Below are 20563 nucleotides of genomic sequence, written 5' to 3'. Positions count from 1 at the left end.
AAAACCACAGCTCCCAGCAACCCCCACCCCCACCCCGCCGCGCCGTCCATGCGCAGCCGCAGAGCAGAGGCCGCCGGGAACGCAGGCCTAGAGGCGGGGCGAGTGCACGCAGGGCGGAAGTCGCTTGCCGTCCTCTGTCCCCGCTGTTAGTGCAGCCGAGCCCCGCCGCCCGCGGGCACTGGAGCCAGCCCCGCAGCGGGTGAGTGACTCTGCGCCCGCGGCCGCCGGCGCCCTGCCCCCGTCACGGGCCCGGGTCCCCGTCCCGGATCCTCCTGCCGCGTCCCGCCCTTGACCCCTCAGGCCCCCCTCCCGTCCCACCCGTGCGGGACCTGTGTCCCCTGACTCGCAGACTGGACTGGGACTCCGCCTTCTGACCTGTGGGAAAGTCCTCTTCTTCCGACAGGCGGTGGACACCACCCCCTCTGACTTTTGGGACACCTCTTTCCTGGGACTAGCGTGGGGACCATTCCCCTCTGATTAGTGTGGCCCATCCCCGCTCAGATTAGTGTGGGACACCCCCCCCCCGATAACTTTGGGGACCATGCCCCTCTGACTACTGTGGGGCACCTCGCCCCTCTGATTAGTGTGGGGCTCCTCCCCGCTGTGATTAGTGTGGGGACCATCCCCTCTGATTCATGTGGGCCGCCTCCCCTCTGGCTAGTGTGAGGACCATCCCCCTCTGATTCATGTGGGACGCCTCCCCGCTCTGGCTCGTTTGGGGCACCCCTCCTGGGAATGACCCCCTCTCACAGCCCTCTGACTTCACATACCCCTCCTGTGGTCTATGCAGGGTCTCTCTGGACTGATAAGGGAATTTTCTCCCTCTAACTGGCACTTTGTCACACCTGTAGCAGGCTCACCTTCCCCACCTCATCCCAGTCCTTGCTCTCCCTGGCCTCATCCAATTTGGAGTCCTCCTCCAGGCAGCACAACTCACTCCCATCTTTCTGCATGCAAATGATTCGCTCTCCCCACCATACCTGTCTCACACCCCTACTGCCATCCGGTCTGGATTCTCTCGTCCTCGGGGACTGGCACCTCCTTGCCAGACCATGTTGCCTGGTGCCTTTGCTTCTCCCTCCGAATGGTCTTTCTATTGCCCTCTGTGTCCCTAGGTGTGGCACAGAGCACCTGTGACCACTCTTCCATCTGCCTCCAGCAGACACATCTCTCTCCCAGGCACCTTTCCCCGTTAGTGACCCCTGGAAAAGCAGTCTCTTAGTGCCCCAGCTCCATTTCTCATTTTTTCTTTGGGGTTGTATGCCCTACGGCCTCTCCTACCACATTTTCGTCAAAGCGGGGGTTTGGGAATGTGAATCTCTTGGTGTCAAGTGAATCTGGCTAGCTCTCCAGTGTAAGGGCCCAGACTTGAAACAAGTGTCGGGTCGTAGAAGGCTCCTGAAAGGAAGCGGGTGCCGCAGCCCTTCAGGATCCGCTGTCTCCCAGCTCCTCCTCCCTCTCCCTCTGAGGAGCTTTGCTGAGAAAGGTCCCTCCAGGCCTGGGCCGCAGACCCTCCCTCCAGCCCCACCCCAGCAGGACAGTCTGGCTGGAGCCTGTGGAACAGCAGTGGGGCTCCTCCCAGGTGCTCCTCCCTGCTGGCCTCAGTGAGCCCTCTATCCGAGCACAGGCCCCTGCTGAAAGGCACATTGAAGGAGCCAACCCTCTCCTCTCTGGACGTGGCAAGGGTTTCCTGTCGGGGCAGCCCCAAGCATCTTCACGGCCAGGACTCAGGTGAAGCGTGGATTTGTCCAGGCACTGTCATGAGGCCACCGCAGCAGTGTGGGGAACAAATTCTAGGGTCACTTTTTCATGTCCAAATTAACCCGATCACAATAGAGAATGACACGTCACAAGGTGGTAGAGGAAAGCATCCACTCGCAGCGGGATAGGACCCCTGGACCCTGGGATGCCTCACTGGAGGGGCTCGTCTGAGGTTTGATGCTTCTGTTCGCCAGAGGTCTCCTTTCTTCCCCTTAGGCTATAACCATATTTTCCTAGCCCATGGCTGCTTAGTCAATGTGTTGGTGTGAAAGCTCTTTGTACTCCAGAACGTTTTCACTCGCCTCTCACTGTGCATCTGGTCTGCAGGGCCTCCCTGAGCTGCAGAGGATGTGAGGAGACCCAGGGTGCGGTAGGAGCAGTTCTCCTTGCCCTGTGGGTGTCTTCACCCTGCCACCTGGATGTGACTTTCGAGGTGTGTGTGTGTGTGCCTGTGCAGGCTCCCACAAGTACATATGGCCCGTCCTCGGAGTCTTGGTACTTTCTGGCAACCATATAGGTAGATAGGTAGATGTATAAATGCTGTAGTATTTTCTCTTTCAAAAACAGAAGATCTGAGACTTGGAACTATTCGGGTCATGAAATGGGTCAGTACTATCACAAGGAGGTCATTTTTCTATTGTTTGTCGAATGGTACCAGGATGCTGAGGAGACGCAGCGTTGATTCTTTTCACTCAGTGCATTCTGAACTGTCGAGATTTTCTGGAAAGCTCTTATGAAATGCCAATATCAAGGGAATTAAAAATTTTTATATTAATTTTTAAGAATGTTCATGTTGATTTTCCTTTTACTTTAATCAAGATGGTTAATTAGGAGAAAATCATCCTGGCGATAGAGAAGTCTGGGCAGACGTTCTGTTTTTGCTTTTGGACCCTCCTCATCTCTGTCATGCATGCAGTGGTCAAGTGGAGCACCTAGTTCCCAGGCAGGACACTGCTCCCCCCGTCCTCTGGGATGGTTCTATGGGAAGTGAAGAAGGCACTGAAATCGGGCTTAAGAGTGTGTGATACCACCATGTGGGGGTGGGGCAGAGGTGAGACTGGGACCCCCTAGAATGGTTCTGCAGGTCTTGCTGGGTTGAATGAAAGTCCTGGCGCTACAGCCTTTGTGTCCCAGGAGCCGGGCCCTGAGGAAGGCGTGAGGTAAGAGGGTGGCAGTCAGCAGGTGGGCTCGCGCAGGTGTGAAAGCCAACCCTGATCCAGGTCCAGCCCCGATCCAGGTCCATGGGGTGATGATCCCATCCCGTTATTTTTCACACAAACCCTGGAAAAGGACACCTTCCCAGATGTGGGGTGCTGTTTGGAATGTGCCTTTCAACTGAGAAGGTCACTTTTTGGCTAAAATTTCTCCGGGTGTAACATCGATAATACAACTTAAGCAGACGCAGCCTCTTTGCAATGCAGTAATTGCAAACCGGAGAGAGTTCTGAAGCTGTGTGCCCACCCCATAGACAGTGACTGGTCCTGGCCCTTGGAAAAACCTGGAGGCTCTTTCCCCTCTTCCTCCTGTGATTGGTGGAGGAACAGCTCCCCGAGATGTGCATGTCCTACCTTCTGAGCCCATGAATGTCACATTACATGGCAAAAGGGAACTAAGGTTGCTAATCAGCTGACCTTAAAATAGTGAGGTGATCCTGGATTTTCCCAGGGAGCCCAGTGCATTCCCAGGGGCCTTAAGAACAGAAGAGGGAAGCAGAAGATCCAGAGGGAAATGATGGCCAGGAGGCTTAGGGAAGTGCAGTGGGCGGGCTTTGGAGAGTGAGGAGAGGCCACCAGGCAAGGAATGTGGGTGCCTCCGGAAGCTGGAAGAGGCGTGGGAATGGATTGCCCCGAGAGCCTGAGAAAGGAGTACAGCCAGCCCATGGCCCGTGTTAGACTTCTGTCCCACAGGACAGTGCCCGCTGCCTGCCGTGTGCCGGATACTAGGGGCTAGGAACTGGTGCAGAAGTCAGATCCTGAGCTTGACCTTTAAGGGGGGTGCTGTCTGTGGAGGTGGGATGGCCTAAAGGACAGACTCCCTGTGATCTTCTCCTTCCTTCCTGGTTTCCTTGTGCTGCCCACCCCCAAGCAGATTTGACGTGGAATTTGCTTTGCAGGTACAATAGCCTCACCAGTGCGGAAGCAGGGATCAGGTAACGTTCTCAAGGAGTCTGGCCCAGAGCAGGCATTCATAAGTGTTTCTTTGAGATGCACCACCCGTGTTCTCTCAGATGCTGTTAGCACGAGTGTTTGAAGGCCGTTTGAAGGCCTTGGCTCCTGCCTCGGCCATGCTGGAGAGTCTGTAGGTCAGCAGGGTTTGCTCTGTACTGTGGCAGTGAACACAGTGGGCACTCTGAGGCCGGCCTGCATGCTCTCTGAGTGAGGGAAGGGAAAGGAAGGTAGCTCTTCTCCAGAGATAGGGGGTTGGCGCACCTGCCACCTGCCTACCTGTCCCTTCCGAGGAGGTGGGGACTAGGATGTGGTGGCCTCTTAACAATGCTGTGACTTCCTGCCCTGCCTGGATCCTGAAAGGGAGGAGCCTGGCAGCCCTCAGTAAACCTGCTGGTTCTGCCACCTGTCCTATTCCACTCCTGCAGGAAGCTGGAGAAACAGACCCTGTTGGCTGTCTGCTGTCCAGGGAGTCGCTGCTCCCTTCATCACAGCCTTGCGCAGAGTGCAGCGGCAGGCCTGGGGATGGCCTCAGGAGGTAGGTGGTCCCTGAGCCTATGGCTTCTCCTGGGAAAGGGCAGCAGCAGGGAGAGGCCTCCTGGGTGTGCACAGAGAAAAGCACACTGTTTCCCTAACTCCCTGCTCCCTAACTCCCCGCTCCATAACTCCCCTCCCTAACTCCCCCTCCCTAACTCCCCCTCCCTAACTCCCCCTCCCTAACTCCCCCCTCCCTAACTCCCCTCTCCCTAACTCCCCCTCCCTAACTCCCCCTCCCTAACTCCCCCCTCCCTAACTCCCCTCTCCCTAACTCCCCCCTCCCTAACTCCCCCTCCTAACTCCCCTCCCTAACTCCCCTCCCTAACTCCCCACTCCCTAACTCCCCCTCCTAACTCCCCCCTCCCTAACTCCCCTCCCTAACTCCCCCTCCCTAACTCCCCTCTCCCTAACTCCCCTCTCCCTAACTCCCCCTCCCTAACTCCCCCTCCCTAACTCCCCCTCCCTAACTCCCCCTCCCTAACTCCCCCCTCCCTAACTCCCCCTCCCTAGCTCCCCTCTCCCTAACTCCCCCCTCCCTAACTCCCCTCCCTAACTCCCCCCTCCCTAACTCCCCCCTCCCTAACTCCCCCCTCCCAACTCCCCCTCCCTAACTCCCCCCTCCCTAACTCCCCTCCCTAACTCCCCCTCCCTCCTCCCCCTCCCTACTCCCCCTCCCTAACTCCCCTCCCTAACTCCCCCTCCCTACCCCCCCTCCCTAACTCCCCTCTCCCTAACTCCCCTCTCCCTAACTCCCCCTCCCTAACTCCCCCTCCCTAACTCCCCCCTCCCTACTCCCCCTCCCTAACTCCCCTCTCCCTAACTCCCCCTCCCTAACTCCCCTCCCTAACTCCCCTCTCCCTAACTCCCCCCCCCCTACTCCCCCTCCCTAACTCCCCTCTCCCTAACTCCCCCTCCCTAACTCCCCCTCCCTAACCTCCCCCCTCCCTAACTCCCCTCTCCCTACCCCCCCTCCCTAACTCCCCCTACCTAACTCCCCCTCCCTAACTCCCCTCCCTAACCTCCCCCCCTAACTCCCCTCCCTAACTCCCCCTCCCTAACTCCCCCTCCCTAACTCCCCTCCCTAACTCCCCTCTCCCTAACTCCCCCCTCCCTAACTCCCCTCTCCCTAACCCCCCTCCCTAACTCCCCCTCCCTAACTCCCCCCTCCCTAACTCCCCTCTCCCTAACACCCCCCTCCCTAACTCCCCCTACCTAACTCCCCCTCCCTAACTCCCCCCTCCCTAACTCCCCCCTCCCTAACTCCCCCCTCCCTACTCCCCTCTCCCTAACTCCCCCTCCCTAACTCCCCTCCCTAACTCCCCCTCCCTAACTCCCCCCTCCCTAACTCCCCCTCCCTAACTCTCCCCCCTCCCTAACTCCCCCTACCTAACTCCCCCTCCCTAACTCCCCCCCCCTCCCTAACCCCCCCTCCCTAACTCCCCCCCTCCCAACTCCCCCTCCCTAACTCCCCCTCCCTAACTCCCCTCCCTAACTCCCCCTCCCTAACTCCCCCTCCCTAACTCCCCTCCCTACTCCCCTCTCCCTAACTCCCCTCCCTAACTCCCCCCCTAACTCCCCTCCCTAACTCCCCTCCCTAACTCCCCCCTCCCTAACTCCCCCTCCCTAACTCCTCCCCCTCCCTAACTCCCCCCTCCCTAACTCCCCCCTCCCTAACTCCCCCTCCCTAACTCCCCTCCCTAACTCCCCCTCCCTAACTCCCCCCCTCCCTAACTCCCCCCCCTAACTCCCCTCTCCCTAACTCCCCCTCCCTAACTCCCCTCCCTAACTCCCCCTCCCTAACTCCCCCTCCCTAACTCCCCCCTCTCCCCCCTCCCTAACTCCCCCTCCTAACTCCCCCTCCCTAACTCCCCCCTCCCTAACTCCCCCTACCTAACTCCCCCCTCCCTAACTCCCCCCTCCCTAACTCCCCCTCCCTAACTCCCCCCTCCCTAACTCCCCCTACCTAACTCCCCCTCCCTAACTCCCCCCCCCTAACTCCCCCTCCCTACTCCCCCTCCCTAACTCCCCCTCCCTAACTCCCCTCCCTAACTCCCCCTCCCTAACTCCCCCTCCTAACTCCCCTCCCTAACTCCCCTCTCCCTAACTCCCCCTCCCTAACTCCCCCTCCCTAACTCCCCCCCCTAACTCCCCCTCCCTAACTCCCCCCTCCCTAACTCCCCTCTCCCTAACACCCCCCCTCCCAACTCCCCCTCCCTAACTCCCCCTCCCTAACTCCCCCCTCCCTAACTCCCCCCTCCCTAACTCCCCCTACCTAACTCCCCCTCCCTAACTCCCCCCTCCCTAACTCCCCCTCCCTAACTCCCCCTCCCTAACTCCCCCCTCCCTAACTCCCCCTCCCTAACTCCCCCTCCTAACTCCCCCTACCTAACTCCCCTCCCTAACTCCCCCTCCCTAACTCCCCCTACCTAACTCCCCCTCCCTCCCTAACTCCCCCTCCCTAACTCCCCTCCCTAACTCCCCCCCCTAACTCCCCCTCCCTAACTCCCCTCCCTAACTCCCCTCCCTAACTCCCCCCTCCCTAACTCCCCTCCCTAACTCCCCTCTCCCTAACTCCCCTCCCTAACCTCCCCCTCCTAACTCCCCCCTCCCTAACTCCCCCCCCCTAACTCCCCCCTCCCTAACCCCCCCTCCCTAACTCCCCTCCCTAACTCCCCCCTCCCTAACTCCCCCCTCCCTAACTCCCCCTCCCTAACTCCCCCTACCTAACTCCCCCTCCCTAACTCCCCCTCCTAACTCCCCTCCCTAACTCCCCCCTCCCTAACTCCCCCCTCCCTAACTCCCCCTCCCTAACTCCCCCCTCCCTAACTCCTCCTACCTAACTCCCCCCTCCCTAACCCCCCCCCTCCTAACTCCCCCTCCCTAACTCCCCCCTCCCTAACTCCCCCCTCCCTAACTCCCCCTCCCTAACTCCCCCCTCCCTAACTCCTCCTACCTAACTCCCCCTCCCTAACTCCCCCCTCCCTAACTCCCCCCTCCCTAACTCCCCCCTCCCTAACTCCCCGCTCCCTAATTCTGGGAGTGTCCTGCGAGATGGACAGATGCCTCCATGGTGCCTTGTGAGCCTTTCAGGTGGTTGTCACTCCTGTGAGTGCTCTCCAGGCAGCAGCAGGGGTCCTGTTGTAGGCCCCTGAGCCTGGGAGATAACTGGTTTGCAGCCCCACTAAACAGGAGAGGCTGGCTGGCCAAGAACCCATGACTTTGCTGTAGTTCCTGAGTCCTCTTGTTGCTGATTATCTAAAATCAAACCATGACTCTGCAGGCACTGAGGGTGTGAAACTTCTTTTCACAATGAAGCCAGCATTTAAACTGCTTAAAGCTTTGAGGGGTGTAGGGAGAAGCCTCACATGGGCCCCTTCTGGAAAGGACTTTGTCCATCTGTGTCTTACCCTCGCTGGTTCATTTCTGTTGTTTCTGGCTGGCAACAAACAAAAGAAACCCCATACCCCCCACCCCCAAAAAAGAACCCAACTTTTTAAAGAACATGCAAACTCTTGCATGCAGCAGGTGCCAGCAGCCCAGCACCCCAGGCAGTCAGTGGTAGCTCATACACCAGCGTGGGCTGTGGCAAAGGCATCTGATTTGAAATTTTTTGCAAAATAAAAGTAATTCCTTGGGGTCCTAAAGGAGAGATGAAGCCCAGGGGAAGATGTTCTGGTGCTGAAGTTAAAGGAATTTTCTGGAAGGTACACAGAGTTCTTTTGTCACTAGAAGCCATCAGTCCCTTGTTTAATCAAAAGTGTCTGAGTCCCTGGCATCTTTGCCCCTCTGTTAGCTCTGGGGAATCAGCGTGACCTCGAGGTAGCACTGACCACATGGGGCTGTTCAAAGTCTGTGTCCCACACTGTGCTGAGCTCCTGGGGGAAAGGCCCCTGCCCCTGTCACACTGATTCCCCAGAGGGCCAGAGACACAGGGACTCAAGGCACCTCTGGTTCCATGTGGTCAGAGGACATGAGCCTCCCAGGTGGGGAGCATGTGCCGCAGTGTAGATGCCAGGAGTCTGGAATGGGAAGGCGTGCAGGGTTGCACAGCGACCTGGGAGGTGCCGCTCCCAGGAGGGCAGCCGGAAAAACCCAGTGAGGCTTTCTCTGCAGGCTGAGACGTTTGTCCTTTAGATGGAAGGCATTGGGATCTACTAGAGTTTGAATCCAGGTTTGCTTTTTGGAAAAATCATTCTGTCAGTTTTGTGGAGGGTGATTTGAGATGGTCTTGACCAGGGATCTGTCAAGGGACAGGGAGTCGATATTTTCAGCCTCCACAGTCTGTTGGGACCACTCAACGGTGTAGCCAGAATCAGCATGCCAAGGAGGAGTCCTAGCCGGCTTTAATCAGCCACATCTACACAGCAGGCCACCTCTACACAGCAGGCCGCCTCTCCACAGCAGGCCGCCTCTCCACACCAGGCCGCATCTCCACACCGGGCCTCATCTTCACACCAGGCCACCTCTACACACCAGGCCGCCTCTCCACACCAGGCCTCATCTTCACAGCAGGCCTCATCTTCACAGCAAGCCGCCTCTACACACCAGGCCGCCTCTACACACCAGGCCGCCTCTACACACCAGGCCGCCTCTCCATACCAGGCCTCATCTTCACAGCAGGCCGCCTCTACACACCAGGCCGCCTCTACACACCAGGCTTCATCTTCACAGCAGGCCGCCTCTACACACCAGGCCGCCTCTCCACACCAGGCTTCATCTTCACAGCAGGCCGTCTCTACACATCAGGCCGCCTCTCCACACCAGGCCGCCTCTCCACACCAGGCCGCATCTCCACAGCAGGCCTCATCTTCACAGCAGGCCGCATCTCCACAGCAGGCCGCATCTCCACAGCAGGCCTCATCTTCACAGCAGGCCGCCTCTACACAGCAGGCCGCATCTACACAGCAGGCCGCCTCTATACACCAGGCCACAACTACATACCAGGCAGCACAGGCCGCATCTACACACCACACGGGAGACTGGATTTGGCCCACAGGTGGTAGTTTGCGACCCTCCCAGCAGGCGAGAGGGTACTTGTAGGGTGAGTGAGAAGCAGTAGCGGTCAACCCCTGTGCAAAGTTCTGTAACCTGAGCATCCGGCATGGCCGTCAGCATGGCTCTGGGAAGTAAACTGAGGCCAACAGCAGTCCCTTGGCTGAGCCCAGATGGTCTAGATCATGGTGTCCAATCTTTTGGCTTCCCTGGGCCACATTGGAAGAAGAATTGTCTTGGGCCACATATAAAATCCACTGATAGCTGATGAGCTTAACAAATCTCATCTCATCATGTTTTAAGAAAGTTTATGAATTTGTGTTGGGCCGCATGTTGGGCAAGCTTGGTCTAGATCTTTAGACCAAGACTCAGTCATTAGGATGAGACAGAACTGGAGCCAAGGCTGTGTGGATGGGGAGAAGGGAGCCAAGTCTAGAGCTGGGTGGGACACGTGGGGCTGGGGAGGGAGGAGGGCTAGGATGAATTGCTTCCCAGGATGGCTCCTGAGGGCTGGGAGCGCTGGAGCCAGGACAGGGAGTTCCTGAGCAGGACCTGGTTTGTGGTGCCTGTGGATATCAGATGAGGAGGCTGAGAGACTGGGTCAGGCTAGAAAGGCGTGGGGGTCTTCACCTTAGAGGGAGGGCAGGCCCTGGGAGAGGTCACTGGGCTGCCAGCACTAGGGGCTGAGAAGACCTGCCTGGGGAGGCCCGCAGAGAGCACCTGCCTTCCTTGAGGACGGACGCGGAGGATGTGCTCACTGGGTTTGCTGCTGGTGAAGGCTTCCGGCGGCTGCCTCTGAGGATTCGCCGAGAGGGAAGGAGAGGGTGTGGGTGTGGGTGCTTTTGCACCATGGTGGGCAAGGGGGCCTGGGCAGGGGTGGGAAGGAACAGAGGTGCCGGGGACTCAGGGAAGGGTTTTCATTCTTTCGCAGATTTGCCATTTATTCAGTAGCAGTTGAGTGTCTATGGGAGTGTAGGGTCTGGAGGTAAAATGGTGACAAGGTGGGCGACTTGGGTGGCCTGTGGATGGAAGGGAGGAACCAGAAGAGCAGGTGCCCGGCAGCTTGGGGAACTGACCTGAGTGGCAGGTGTGGGCCCCACCTAGGGGCCTCGGCTGCTGAAGGTCGCCACAGAGTGGTCTCCTGGGAGAAGTGGGCCGGAGATTTGACAGGAATGGTGAAGGTGAGGACAGTGGCTCTCCGGAGTGCTGGGGGAGTTGAACAGGGAAGAACATGAGGGTTCCAGGGGCTGGTGACAACGATACATCACAATGTCTGACAGCAGTCTATGTCGGTACATACCATCATTCCGTGCCGGCAGGCCGCGTCGTTCTGTGCCGGCAGGCCGCGTCGTTCTGTGCCGGCAGGCAGCGTCTTCCTGCGCCTGCAGCTTAGATGTGGCAGCTGATCAACTTGATCCAGGCCGCGGGTTCACAGTGTGACTGAGGTGGGCCCCGGCAGAGTGCAGAGGGGCTGTTGAAGAAGCGGCTAATGGCCCACCTGGCATCTGTCTCCCTTCAGCCAGTGTGCACAGACCGTCTGCTTCCTGCCTGGCAGTGCGTTCAGGTGCTGGGTCTGTGACAGTGGCCAGGTTCCTGCCCTGGGAGCAGAAATAATCACCTAGCCAGGCGGGGCGGTGGGAGAGCCAGAGCCACATGGGAGGAAGGGTGAGTAGGCGAGTCTTCCCAGGGAGTTGATGCTCTGTAGGAGAGACCAAGCCGCCAGTGGGAAGAGCAGGCCCGACTGTTCCAGGCAGGAGGAACTGCAGGCTCTGCCAGGGCCAGTGTGGTCAGGGGACAGAAGGAGGTTCATGTAGCCAGCCGGCAGGCAGAGGAGATGGTGCAGTGTGAGGGCTGAGCAGGAGCAGAGCAGAGTGGGTTCACCCCAGGAGCTGAGGAAGCCGCTGAAGCTGGGAGTGTGCCATCTGATGGATGCCACTTCATGGCAGGTGGCGAGAGGGAGTATCAGGGGATGTTGGTGGGGGGCAGCTGGCATAGCAACTACATGGGAGGATAGGGGGTGTCGGGGCGGAGAGGCAGCTGATGGGTGGAGGGAGGCAGCCAGCGTGGCATGGTGAGGAAGGGCCATGGAAGAGGACAGAACCTGCCCACAGAGTCAGTGCTGAGGAAGGGAAATGGAGGATGAGGCCAGTCAGGTTTTTCGTGGCGGCAGCGTCTTATGTTTTGATCGAAGTGTAATATCCACACAGAAAAGCACATCTCCCAGGGTCCTGAGAGAGCTTGAAGCGGACCACTGTGGACATGGTGGCCACCCATCCCCGCTGCCCTTCCCGAGGGGAGATGAGGAGCAGGTAGGCTTGAGGGAGGAGCTACATAGGACTCATGTCTTGAAACGTCTAAGACGCATGTCAGAAATGCAGGTAGGTGGGAGTGTGAGTGCTCGCACCTGTAATCCCAGCACTCTGGGAGGCGAAGACAGGAGGATCACTTGAGCCCAGCAGTTCAAGACCGGCCTGGACAATATAACGAGGCCTCATCTCTATAAAAAAATTGAAAATTAGCTGTGCACCAGGTGCAGTGGCTCACGCCTGTAATCCCAGCACTCTGGGAGGCCAAGGCAGGTGGATCACTTGAGGTCGGGAGTTTGAGACCAGCCTGACCAACATGGAGAAACCCCATCTCTACTAAAAATACAAAATTAGCCAGGCGTGGTGGTGCGTGCCTGTAATCCCAGCTACTAGGGAGTCTGAGGCAGGAGAATCGCTTGAACCCGGGAGGCAGAGGTTGCAGTGAGCTGAGATCGCACCATTGCACTCCAGCCTGGGTAACAAGAGGAAAACTCTGTCTCAAAAGAAAAAAAAAAAAGATTAGCTGTGCATGGTGGCACACGCCTGTAGTCCCAGCTACTTGGGAGGCTGAGGTGGGAGGATTGCTTGAGCCTCAGAGGTTGAGGCTGCAGTGAGCGTGATCACGCCACTGCAATCCAGCCTGGGCGACAGAGCGAGGCCCTGTCTCAAAAAAAACAAAGAAAGAAAAAAGAAATGTAGGTAGGATTTGCATAGGAGGTAAGACAGAGTCATTCAGAGCTCAGCAGGGACTTCTTGGGCCTGGCTGGGGTTTTGAAGCCTTGGGGCTAGAAAAGGGACAGGGAGGGGCAGGGCCTGGGCGTGGTCAGAGGAGGATGTCCAGCACTGGGAACTTCAGCCTTGCTGCCGGGAAGGCCCCGGTGACCAGCCCTGTGACCACCTCAGGGGGTCCTGAGAGGCCTGCTCCTTAAAGGGAGCATGGAGTCTTCCCTGCGGCCCGGAGGAACTGCTGGCAGCCCCCCTCTGCTGGTAGGAGGCTCACTCTGAGCAGCAGGCCCCACATATGTGCCTTGTTCACTCCTTAAACCTGACCCTGGGGCTAAAACCTAAGACTGTCTGAAAGTTCCATGTGGAACTGTCACCCTGTTTTGCATCTTCTCAGCCAAGCAGACTGCAGCGTGGAGAAGGGGCTTTCTCTGCTGGGGGTGTCTGTCGCTGCCTGCCATGCACCAGGGCCTCACGGTCCACATATTTGGGGCCCAGAATTGCACAGAGCCACTGGAGTCCCCAAGCCCTTCCCAGGCGCACTGGCAGGGAGGACAGCGTCTGCCCATAAAGGCACACGTTTGCTGCTTTGTTATTTTCTCAAGGAGGACCCAGCCAGGGAAGCTTCTCAGGCCAGGATTCACTGGGTTATAGTTGGAGGGCCGAGCTATGGAACCAGAGCACTGGGAGCCATCTCCCCACGCCCCATTGTGGTACTTGGCGGCTGTCCAGAGACAGGCAGCTCTCACCAAGGCGGCGCAGATGCGGGCCTGGCGCCCTGTGGCTGTACTGAGCCATCATGCTGTATGCCCAGGAAGTGGGGTTGGCGGCAGCGGTGAAGGGCTGCAGTTCCTGGCCGCCACCAGCATCCTGACCCCAGGACTCTGCCACAGAGCCACGCCTGGGGTGGCGGGTGAGCTGGGAGAGGCCTGCGGCCTGGCTTGGCTGCACATTGAGCCCAGCAGTTCTTTGGAGCCAAGGCACAGACACGCTGGCCTCCAGGCAGCCCGAGCCGCTCAGACTCTGGTCCCTGCAGTCATTTGCATTAATATAAAGGCACCAGGGGACAGACACTGCCTAAAACAACAACAGATACAAAAAAGAAGGAGGGTTTGTATTTGGTTTGGATCTGTTTTGTATTCAAATACTTCAGGAGCCTAACCCAGAGGAAGTGGAGACTCCTTCACTTTACTGCACATCTGTCTGCTCCAGGCCAGGCACTGTTCTAGGAGCCAGGATACAGGTGGAGACAGAAACAAACAGACCAATAACTGTATACAATACTCTGACATCAGGTGGGGACAAGGGCCAAGGACCCAGGGACGGAGGGTGATGTCGGCGGCAGGGCAGTCAGGGAGGGCTTCTTGGATGAGGCGGCATTTGAGTAAAATACAGACCTGTATGTACCCTGTCTGTGATCCTATCCCACCTCAACCTGTCAACCTTCCCCTCCTACCTGACTCCCCTGCACTTCTCTCTAGAGGGACCACAGAGCACCAAGCTGCATGGAACTTCCTTCTCTCACTCAGCTTCCCACCTTGCCACCTGGGACAGGGGAGATGGAATAATTTTGCTCTGGAAAGACTTCACGTCTTGCTGAATGAAAGCAAGCAAAGATACTGCTAGAGTCGGGGATTCATTAAGCCAAGGGAGTAAGAAGGGCCACAAAGTAGGGAAATACTGTTTCTTCTGGAAAAGTCAGCCACCAGCGTCTGCAGCTTCAGGAACTGAGACGTGACTGTGCTTGCAGGGGTGCTGACTTCTCTCCTCCCTCCCTGGCTGTGCAGGTCCCGCCTGACTGTCACGCTGATGCCCGTGCGGCCATCTGAGCACTCGGAATGGAATGAGTCTATGCACTCCCTCCGGATAAGTGTGGGGGGCCTTCCTGTGCTGGCGTCCATGACCAAGGCCGCGGACCCCCGCTTCCGCCCCCGCTGGCGGGTGATCCTGCCGTCCTTTGTGAGTGCCGCCATCCTCTGGCTGCTCTGCTCCCACCGCCCGGCCCCCGGCAGGCCCCCCACGCACAATGCACACAACTGGAGGCTCAGCCAGGTGCCCACCAACTGGTACAATGACACCTACCCCCTGTCTCCCCCGCAAAGGACACCGGCTGGGATTCGGTACCGAATCGCAGTTATCGCAGACCTGGACACAGAGTCAAGGGCCCAGGAGGAAAACACCTGGTTCAGTTACCTGAAAAAGGGCTACCTGACCCTGTCAGACAGTGGGGACAAGGTGGCCGTGGAGTGGGACAAAGACCATGCGGTCCTGGAGTCCCACCTGGCGGAGAAGGGGAGAGGCATGGAGCTCTCCGACCTGATTGTCTTCAATGGGAAACTCTACTCCGTGGATGACCGGACGGGGGTTGTCTACCAGATCGAAGGCAGCAAAGCCGTGCCCTGGGTGATTCTGTCCGACGGCGACGGCACCGTGGAGAAAGGTAACTGGACCCTGAGGTTTCTATGGAGGTGTGGGTGGGGAGTGGGGCTCAGGGCCTGGCTGGCAAACACAGGCACACGGGAAAGGATTCACACACCCAGAAGCCAGCGGCGTGGTGAGGGAGCGCTTCTCCCTCTTGCTCTGACCTACGGCCCCTTACCGTGGGCCAGGAGCGCAGCCCGCTGTCACTTCACACTGAGCAGTTTCTAGGAGTAAGAGCTTATTGCTAGAGGCCGGCGGGAGACGTGGGGAATCTTTCCAGGATGTTTTAGGCTGTATCCGCTGCTGCTCTGAAAGCCTCTGAGAACACAGCCCTTTTTACACCTTCAAAGGTTCTCAAGATCACACTGGGATGTACCCACCGGGAGCCTTACCTTGAAAGCCATGGGGTCAGATGGTTCTCACTCAAAACCCAGACTTTGATTTCATGTTACTGAAGGGTAAACGGCTGCCCAGCCCTCCTCTCCCTGAACCCCAGCAGGGGGAGGGCATGTGTGAGCTGCAGCAACCCTCCTGGAGTGGAGCCTGATGCCAGCCTTTTTGTTCACCAGAAAGGAGGTGCTGCTTCCACAGGGCAGGGATAGGCTTTGGGTAGGCACGGTGGCCAGTGTCTTCCTCCAGGGAGGAGCTGGGGAGGCGCCAAGGACACTGGCAGAGGAGCTGCCAGCTCCTCTGAGCTCCGTTTGTCTGAGCTGGCAGTGGATCCCCACCTTCTAGAAAGTGGAAGGCCACCGCAGGCTGTCTGAGGTCAAGGAGGAACTGCCCTAAACAACGGCCACACAGTTCATGGCCGGCCAGGCCCTCGCCACACCCGGTGAGAAAGTCTTCAGTGTTTGCCCAGGGCTGGGCAGGGGACCGACCTCACCTGAGGTATCAAAGTGTTGCTTCCTGCCTTGCACTTGTCAGGGTTTTAGGCAACCCTACTGTAGTTCTGTCCTTCCCTTGGATAGGGAGGAAAGCGGGGTAAAGAGAGCTTTGGGGTTGGGCTGTGCTCAGGTCATCCGGGAGGGACGAAAGACCCAGGGGTGGAGAATGTCTCATCGCACAAGGGGCCCAGGAGATGGCAGATCCCTCCAGGGCTCTGCAGAGAAGCCGCTGTGGTCTCAGGGAGTTCAGGGGGCACAGCTCCAGCTCTCAGGGGCAAGAAGCTGGCAAAATTTGGGGAAAACAAACAGAAGTTAGAACACCAGGGTATAGAGATGATAAGAATACACTGGAAGAACACAGGCTCCCACACAGGCTGAGCTGTGGCAGCCTTCAAAGTTAGGCTTATTTTAAATAAATCAGTTTAAAAAAAGCAAAAACAGCTTCTGAACAAATCCACTGGAAGGAAGCCTGGGAGCCCCAGCGCCATGCCCCTCTCCGGCCGCTGGCATCAGAGTGATGCCCCGTGAGACCTCAGGTGTGGCCGAGGGCAGCACACGCACACCCCTGGGACACGCACGCCCCCTCAGAGTGCTGTCCCTTCTCAGCTTTTCTACCCTATAAGGATAATCCTGAGGTTGGGGGTTACGGCTTGAGGAGCGGGGAGTTGGGGATCAGAGATGACTTGATAGTGGTCACTGAACCTTCAGGAGCTGTGGGGAGGGCAGCCGACCAGCCCTGGGCAGGAGCCAGGTGCAGGGCCTGAGGACACTGCTCTGCTTGGCCAGGCTTCAAGGCCGAGTGGCTGGCAGTGAAGGACGAGCATCTGTACGTGGGCGGCCTGGGCAAGGAGTGGACGACCACCACAGGCGACGTGGTGAACGAGAACCCGGAGTGGGTGAAGGTGGTGGGCTACAAGGGCAGCGTGGACCACGAGAACTGGGTGTCCAACTACAATGCTCTGCGGGCCGCCGCTGGCATCCGGCCGCCAGGTGAGAGACGCCTGCCCCAGCCCGCAGCATGGCTTCCACAGCCCACTCGCTGGGAACCTGCTTCCTCCTGCATTTGCCTCCAAGACCCATTTTTTTTTTTTAGACAAAGTCTTGCTCTGTCACCCAGGCTGGAGTGGAGTGGCGTGATCTCAGCTCACTGCAACCTGCACCTCCTGGGTTCAAATGATTCTTCTGCCTCAGCCTCTGCAGTAGCTGGGACTACAGGTGTGCACCACCATGCCCGGCTAATTTTTGTCTTTTTAGTGGAGACAGGGTTTCACCATGTTGCCCAGGATGGTCTCGAACTCCTGACTTCAGGTAATCCGGTGATCCACCTGCCTCGGCCTCCCAAAGTGCTGGGATTATGGGCGCGAGCCTCCGCACCCAGCCTCCAAGGCCCGTTTCTTGCCTGATTTTAGTGATTTTGGTTGCCTCTGATGGTGGCTCCCCTCAGGCCAGTGGATTCTGGCGGCAAATGAGCCGTTTTCTCTTTCTTGTCCCAATCACCCCAGCAGCTGGCCTCCCCGCATCCCCGCCTGTGGCCCCGTTGTCTGCACTGCTGGATCAGGCCCTGTCCCCACCCCTGGTGCTGGGCCATGGTGCCTCACACCAACATAGGGCGGGCAGCACTTTGGCCTCCCCTTAGTCAGGATGGCGTAGGCCTTAGGCACCTGAGGTTCAGGAGGAAGTGACTGAGTCTGTGCCTTGGGCGCCAGACGCTGTCTCCTCTTCCTCGCAGCCTCAAGGCGGCCTCCCCACCCGATCCCTCTCCACCTCCAATGGGGGTTTGTTCCCTTTCCTTGGGCTCCTCTGGCTCAGCCCCGAGGAGGTACCGATGAGCTGAAATCCCTGAGATTCCTGATGCAGCTCGCAGGCAGCTCTTGGGGGAATGGGAGGAGGCTTCGGGGAGGGTGTGCTGCAGGTTCCCTGCGTGGGGTAACCGAGAACACAAAACCCTCCAGAAGCCCGGAGAGCAGGGGGGCGGGTTGCTGTGGGCTGGCAAGCCCTGGTGGTCGCAGCCCCATGCCTGCTACTGCGCACGGCCTGATGGCGTGGGGCTGGGCACGCCAGGCTGCATGCGTGTCTGACCCACAGTCACCCGGTTCCCAGGCTACCTCATCCATGAGTCTGCCTGCTGGAGTGACACGCTGCAGCGCTGGTTCTTCCTGCCACGCCGTGCCAGCCAGGAGCGCTACAGCGAGAAGGACGACGAGCGTAAGGGCGCCAACCTGCTGCTGAGCTCCTCCCCCGACTTCGGCAACATCGCTGTGAGCCACGTGGGGGCAGTGGTCCCCACTCACGGCTTTTCGTCCTTCAAGTTCATCCCCAACACTGATGACCAGATCATTGTGGCCCTCAAGTCCGAGGAGGACAGCGGCAGAGTCGCCACCTACATCATGGCCTTCACGCTGGACGGGCGCTTCCTCCTGCCGGAGACCAAGATCGGAAGCGTGAAGTACGAAGGCATCGAGTTCATTTAACTCAAAACGGAGACGCTGAGCAAGGCCATCAGGACTCAGCTTTTATAAAAACCAGCTTTGTTTTGTTTTGTTCTTTTTGGCACTGTGCCTGGGTTGGAGGCCTGGACAGGGAGCCCGGTCCCAGGCTGGGCAGGGGCGTGGGCACTGGACCCCCAGGCCCCACGGAGGCCGTGGTCTGAACGGCTCTCCATGCTGCGGTCTGATGGTGAGATCGGTCACTTCAGGCATTGACTCAAGGCCTGCTGAACTGGCCGGGCCCTTTCTTCCATCCGACCTCCTTTCTTCTCTTTCCTACGTTCTTTTGTTCAGTAAATATCCCTGGAGCTCCTACCATATGTCAGGCACTATGCCTCACCCTGAGAACGCAGTGAGCATGAGGTGGACCTGTTTGCTGGGAACCCCAGGTCACCCCCTTTTCTTCCTACTCTGAGCCTGGAGCATCATGTCCACCCCTGCAGATCCTTGGAAAAGAAAATGTTTACGTTGTAGGGTATGGCATGGCCACGAGCGAGGGCAGGCCCCTGGGGACACGTCTGCCCACAGCTGCACAGGCCAAGGTGCAGGCCCATCTGTTGGTTCTCAGGCCTCAGATAAAACCATCTCCGCGTCATATGGCCAGTGACCACTTTCTCCCTTCAGGAAAATTCTGCGGCTGTGCAGCATTTTGAAGTTTTAATTATTAACCTGCTTTCATTAAAGCAGTTTCCTTTCTTATAAAATGGAATCACCAAATCTGATCGCACAGAGCGAGGTCCTGTAGTTACCCAGCCTGCTCCAGCAGTGGGGGAGATTGTAAGGAAGCAATGGCAAGTAGTGGGAGATTGTGAGGAAGCAGTGACAGTTGGTGAAGCAAGTGTCAGATTTCAGAGTTCTTGGCCAACGGATACAAAGATAAAGAAAACGTTGCCTTTTTCTAGCAACTATTAGAAATCGTCATGCCTTTCAAGACTTCTATGAATGACTTGAATTTTTTATTCCCTGCCTAGGGTCTGTGACCGAGGCCTGTCATTTCCCTGGGGTTTCTTTCCTTGGCCTTTATTTCTCCTCTTGCAGTGGGAGTTTTGCAGCCTCTTCTCCGTGGAAACTTCACATGAGCGTTGGCTGGGCCTCGGCTTTGCTGGAGTGTCTTCTCAGCGCTCCAGGGCCAAGGCAGAGTGGGATTTGAGACCGAGGTTAGGCACGACCCAGGCTGAGAAGGGACATTTCCATCATCACAGTGCCCTCCCCACAGCACTACCTCACCCCAACCCCCACCCTTACTCCCACCCCCACACCTCGATCGTCAGAGGTGCCACAGCGGGCCAGAGGGTGCCGGCTCTGGCTGTCCCTGTGCCGGTCCCTCACAAACCTCTCCCCTTTTGAAACTCAAGCACAGCTGCGAGGAGGGCAGCCAGGAGGGACCCTTCTCGCACTGGTTGTCTCTTTCCCCCGCTATGTCATGGGTAGTGGAGGAAGCGAAGGAAGTGAACGCTGAATGTGACATGATTCCGAAGAGCTCAGCTGTCACCGGGCACAGCCTGGAAGCCCCAAGTCTGTTCTGACTTTGCCTGGCTGTCTCTCTGGCCCGCCTCCTAGATCGTTGTCCTTGATGTCCAGGCTGGGCCACTTAAAGTAGAGCCGCAGTCAGGAAGGTTGGGGCACTCGGGGCTGTGCTGGATTTTGAGGCCTTGCTGATGTATGTTCACATCAGCCCGTGAGCCACAGGCCAGGTGCCTGGAAGCAACCTCTCACCACACAGGCAGTGATTTGCGACTTGCGATTACTTTAAAGCTCACCTTTCTTCTTTCCCTCTCTGTTCGCTGCTATCAGCATAATGATTGTGTTCCTTCCCTATGGGATCCATCTGTTTTGTAAACAATAAAGTGTCTGACGGACTGTAGTTGTCTTCTGTCTGCGGTCTGTGCTGACTGTTGGCAGAGGCCTGGCCACGAGAGCTCCTGCGCAGGATGCTGGGCGCACGCACGGGAGTCGCCCGCCAGGGGAGCCCGTCTGGAAACTGCATCTTCAGTCTGCCTTGTCCCACAGTCTCAAGGCGCTCCAAGAGCACGAGCGTTGTGGTCAGAAAGGTAGGATCTGAAGCCACTGCAAGCCCAGTCCTGGCTCTGTCCCCATCCAGCTGCATGTCTTTAGGCAAATAACCTAACTTTGCTGTGCTTCAGTGTCCTCGTCTGCAAAAGGAAGCTAATCGCAGAGCTCGTCCCAGGGCTGCAGTGAATGGTAAGTGACTGGGTATGCGCAAGGGTCTTAGAACATTACCTGACGTGTGCTGGGCACCCAGGTACCCGTTTTGTTGCTGCTCATCC

The 20563-nt window shown here is 57.9% G+C and overlaps 1 protein-coding gene across 4 annotated transcripts; it reads left to right on the top strand.

Moving 5' to 3' along the window:
- Window positions 1-102: 102 nt before the first annotated feature.
- Window positions 103-20139, top strand: CANT1 (calcium activated nucleotidase 1). Of its 4 annotated transcripts, none has more exons than XM_033182455.1 (5): window positions 103-199; window positions 4355-4464; window positions 14272-14924; window positions 16576-16779; window positions 17890-20139. In XM_033182455.1, the coding sequence occupies exons 3-5, from the start codon at window positions 14294-14296 to the stop codon at window positions 18258-18260; spliced, it is 1206 nt and encodes a 401-aa protein (XP_033038346.1). In that variant the 5' UTR covers window positions 103-199; window positions 4355-4464; window positions 14272-14293; the 3' UTR covers window positions 18261-20139. The 4 variants fall into 4 exon arrangements, with proteins under 4 accessions (XP_033038346.1, XP_033038347.1, XP_033038345.1 ...); XM_033182456.1 differs by having other exon boundaries at window positions 13966-14924; XM_033182454.1 differs by lacking the exon at window positions 4355-4464.
- The last annotated feature ends 424 nt before the right edge of the window (window positions 20140-20563 follow it).

Source organism: Trachypithecus francoisi, unplaced genomic scaffold (assembly GCF_009764315.1).
Source record: "Trachypithecus francoisi isolate TF-2019V2 unplaced genomic scaffold, Tfra_2.0 Lachesis_group20, whole genome shotgun sequence".
Classification (NCBI taxonomy): domain Eukaryota; kingdom Metazoa; phylum Chordata; class Mammalia; order Primates; family Cercopithecidae; genus Trachypithecus; species Trachypithecus francoisi.
The sequence above is the reverse complement of the archived record's forward strand: the minus strand, read 5'-3'. Positions and strand labels throughout refer to the sequence as shown.

Coding starts and splice junctions, on each gene's coding strand:
- CANT1 (XM_033182454.1), top strand. CDS start 14,294: ATGCCCGTGCGGCCATCTGAGCACTCGGAATGGAATGAGTCTATGCAC. Junction 14,925..16,575: donor CGACGGCACCGTGGAGAAAG/GTAACTGGACCC, acceptor CTGCTTGGCCAG/GCTTCAAGGCCGAGTGGCTG. Junction 16,780..17,889: donor CGCTGGCATCCGGCCGCCAG/GTGAGAGACGCC, acceptor CCCGGTTCCCAG/GCTACCTCATCCATGAGTCT.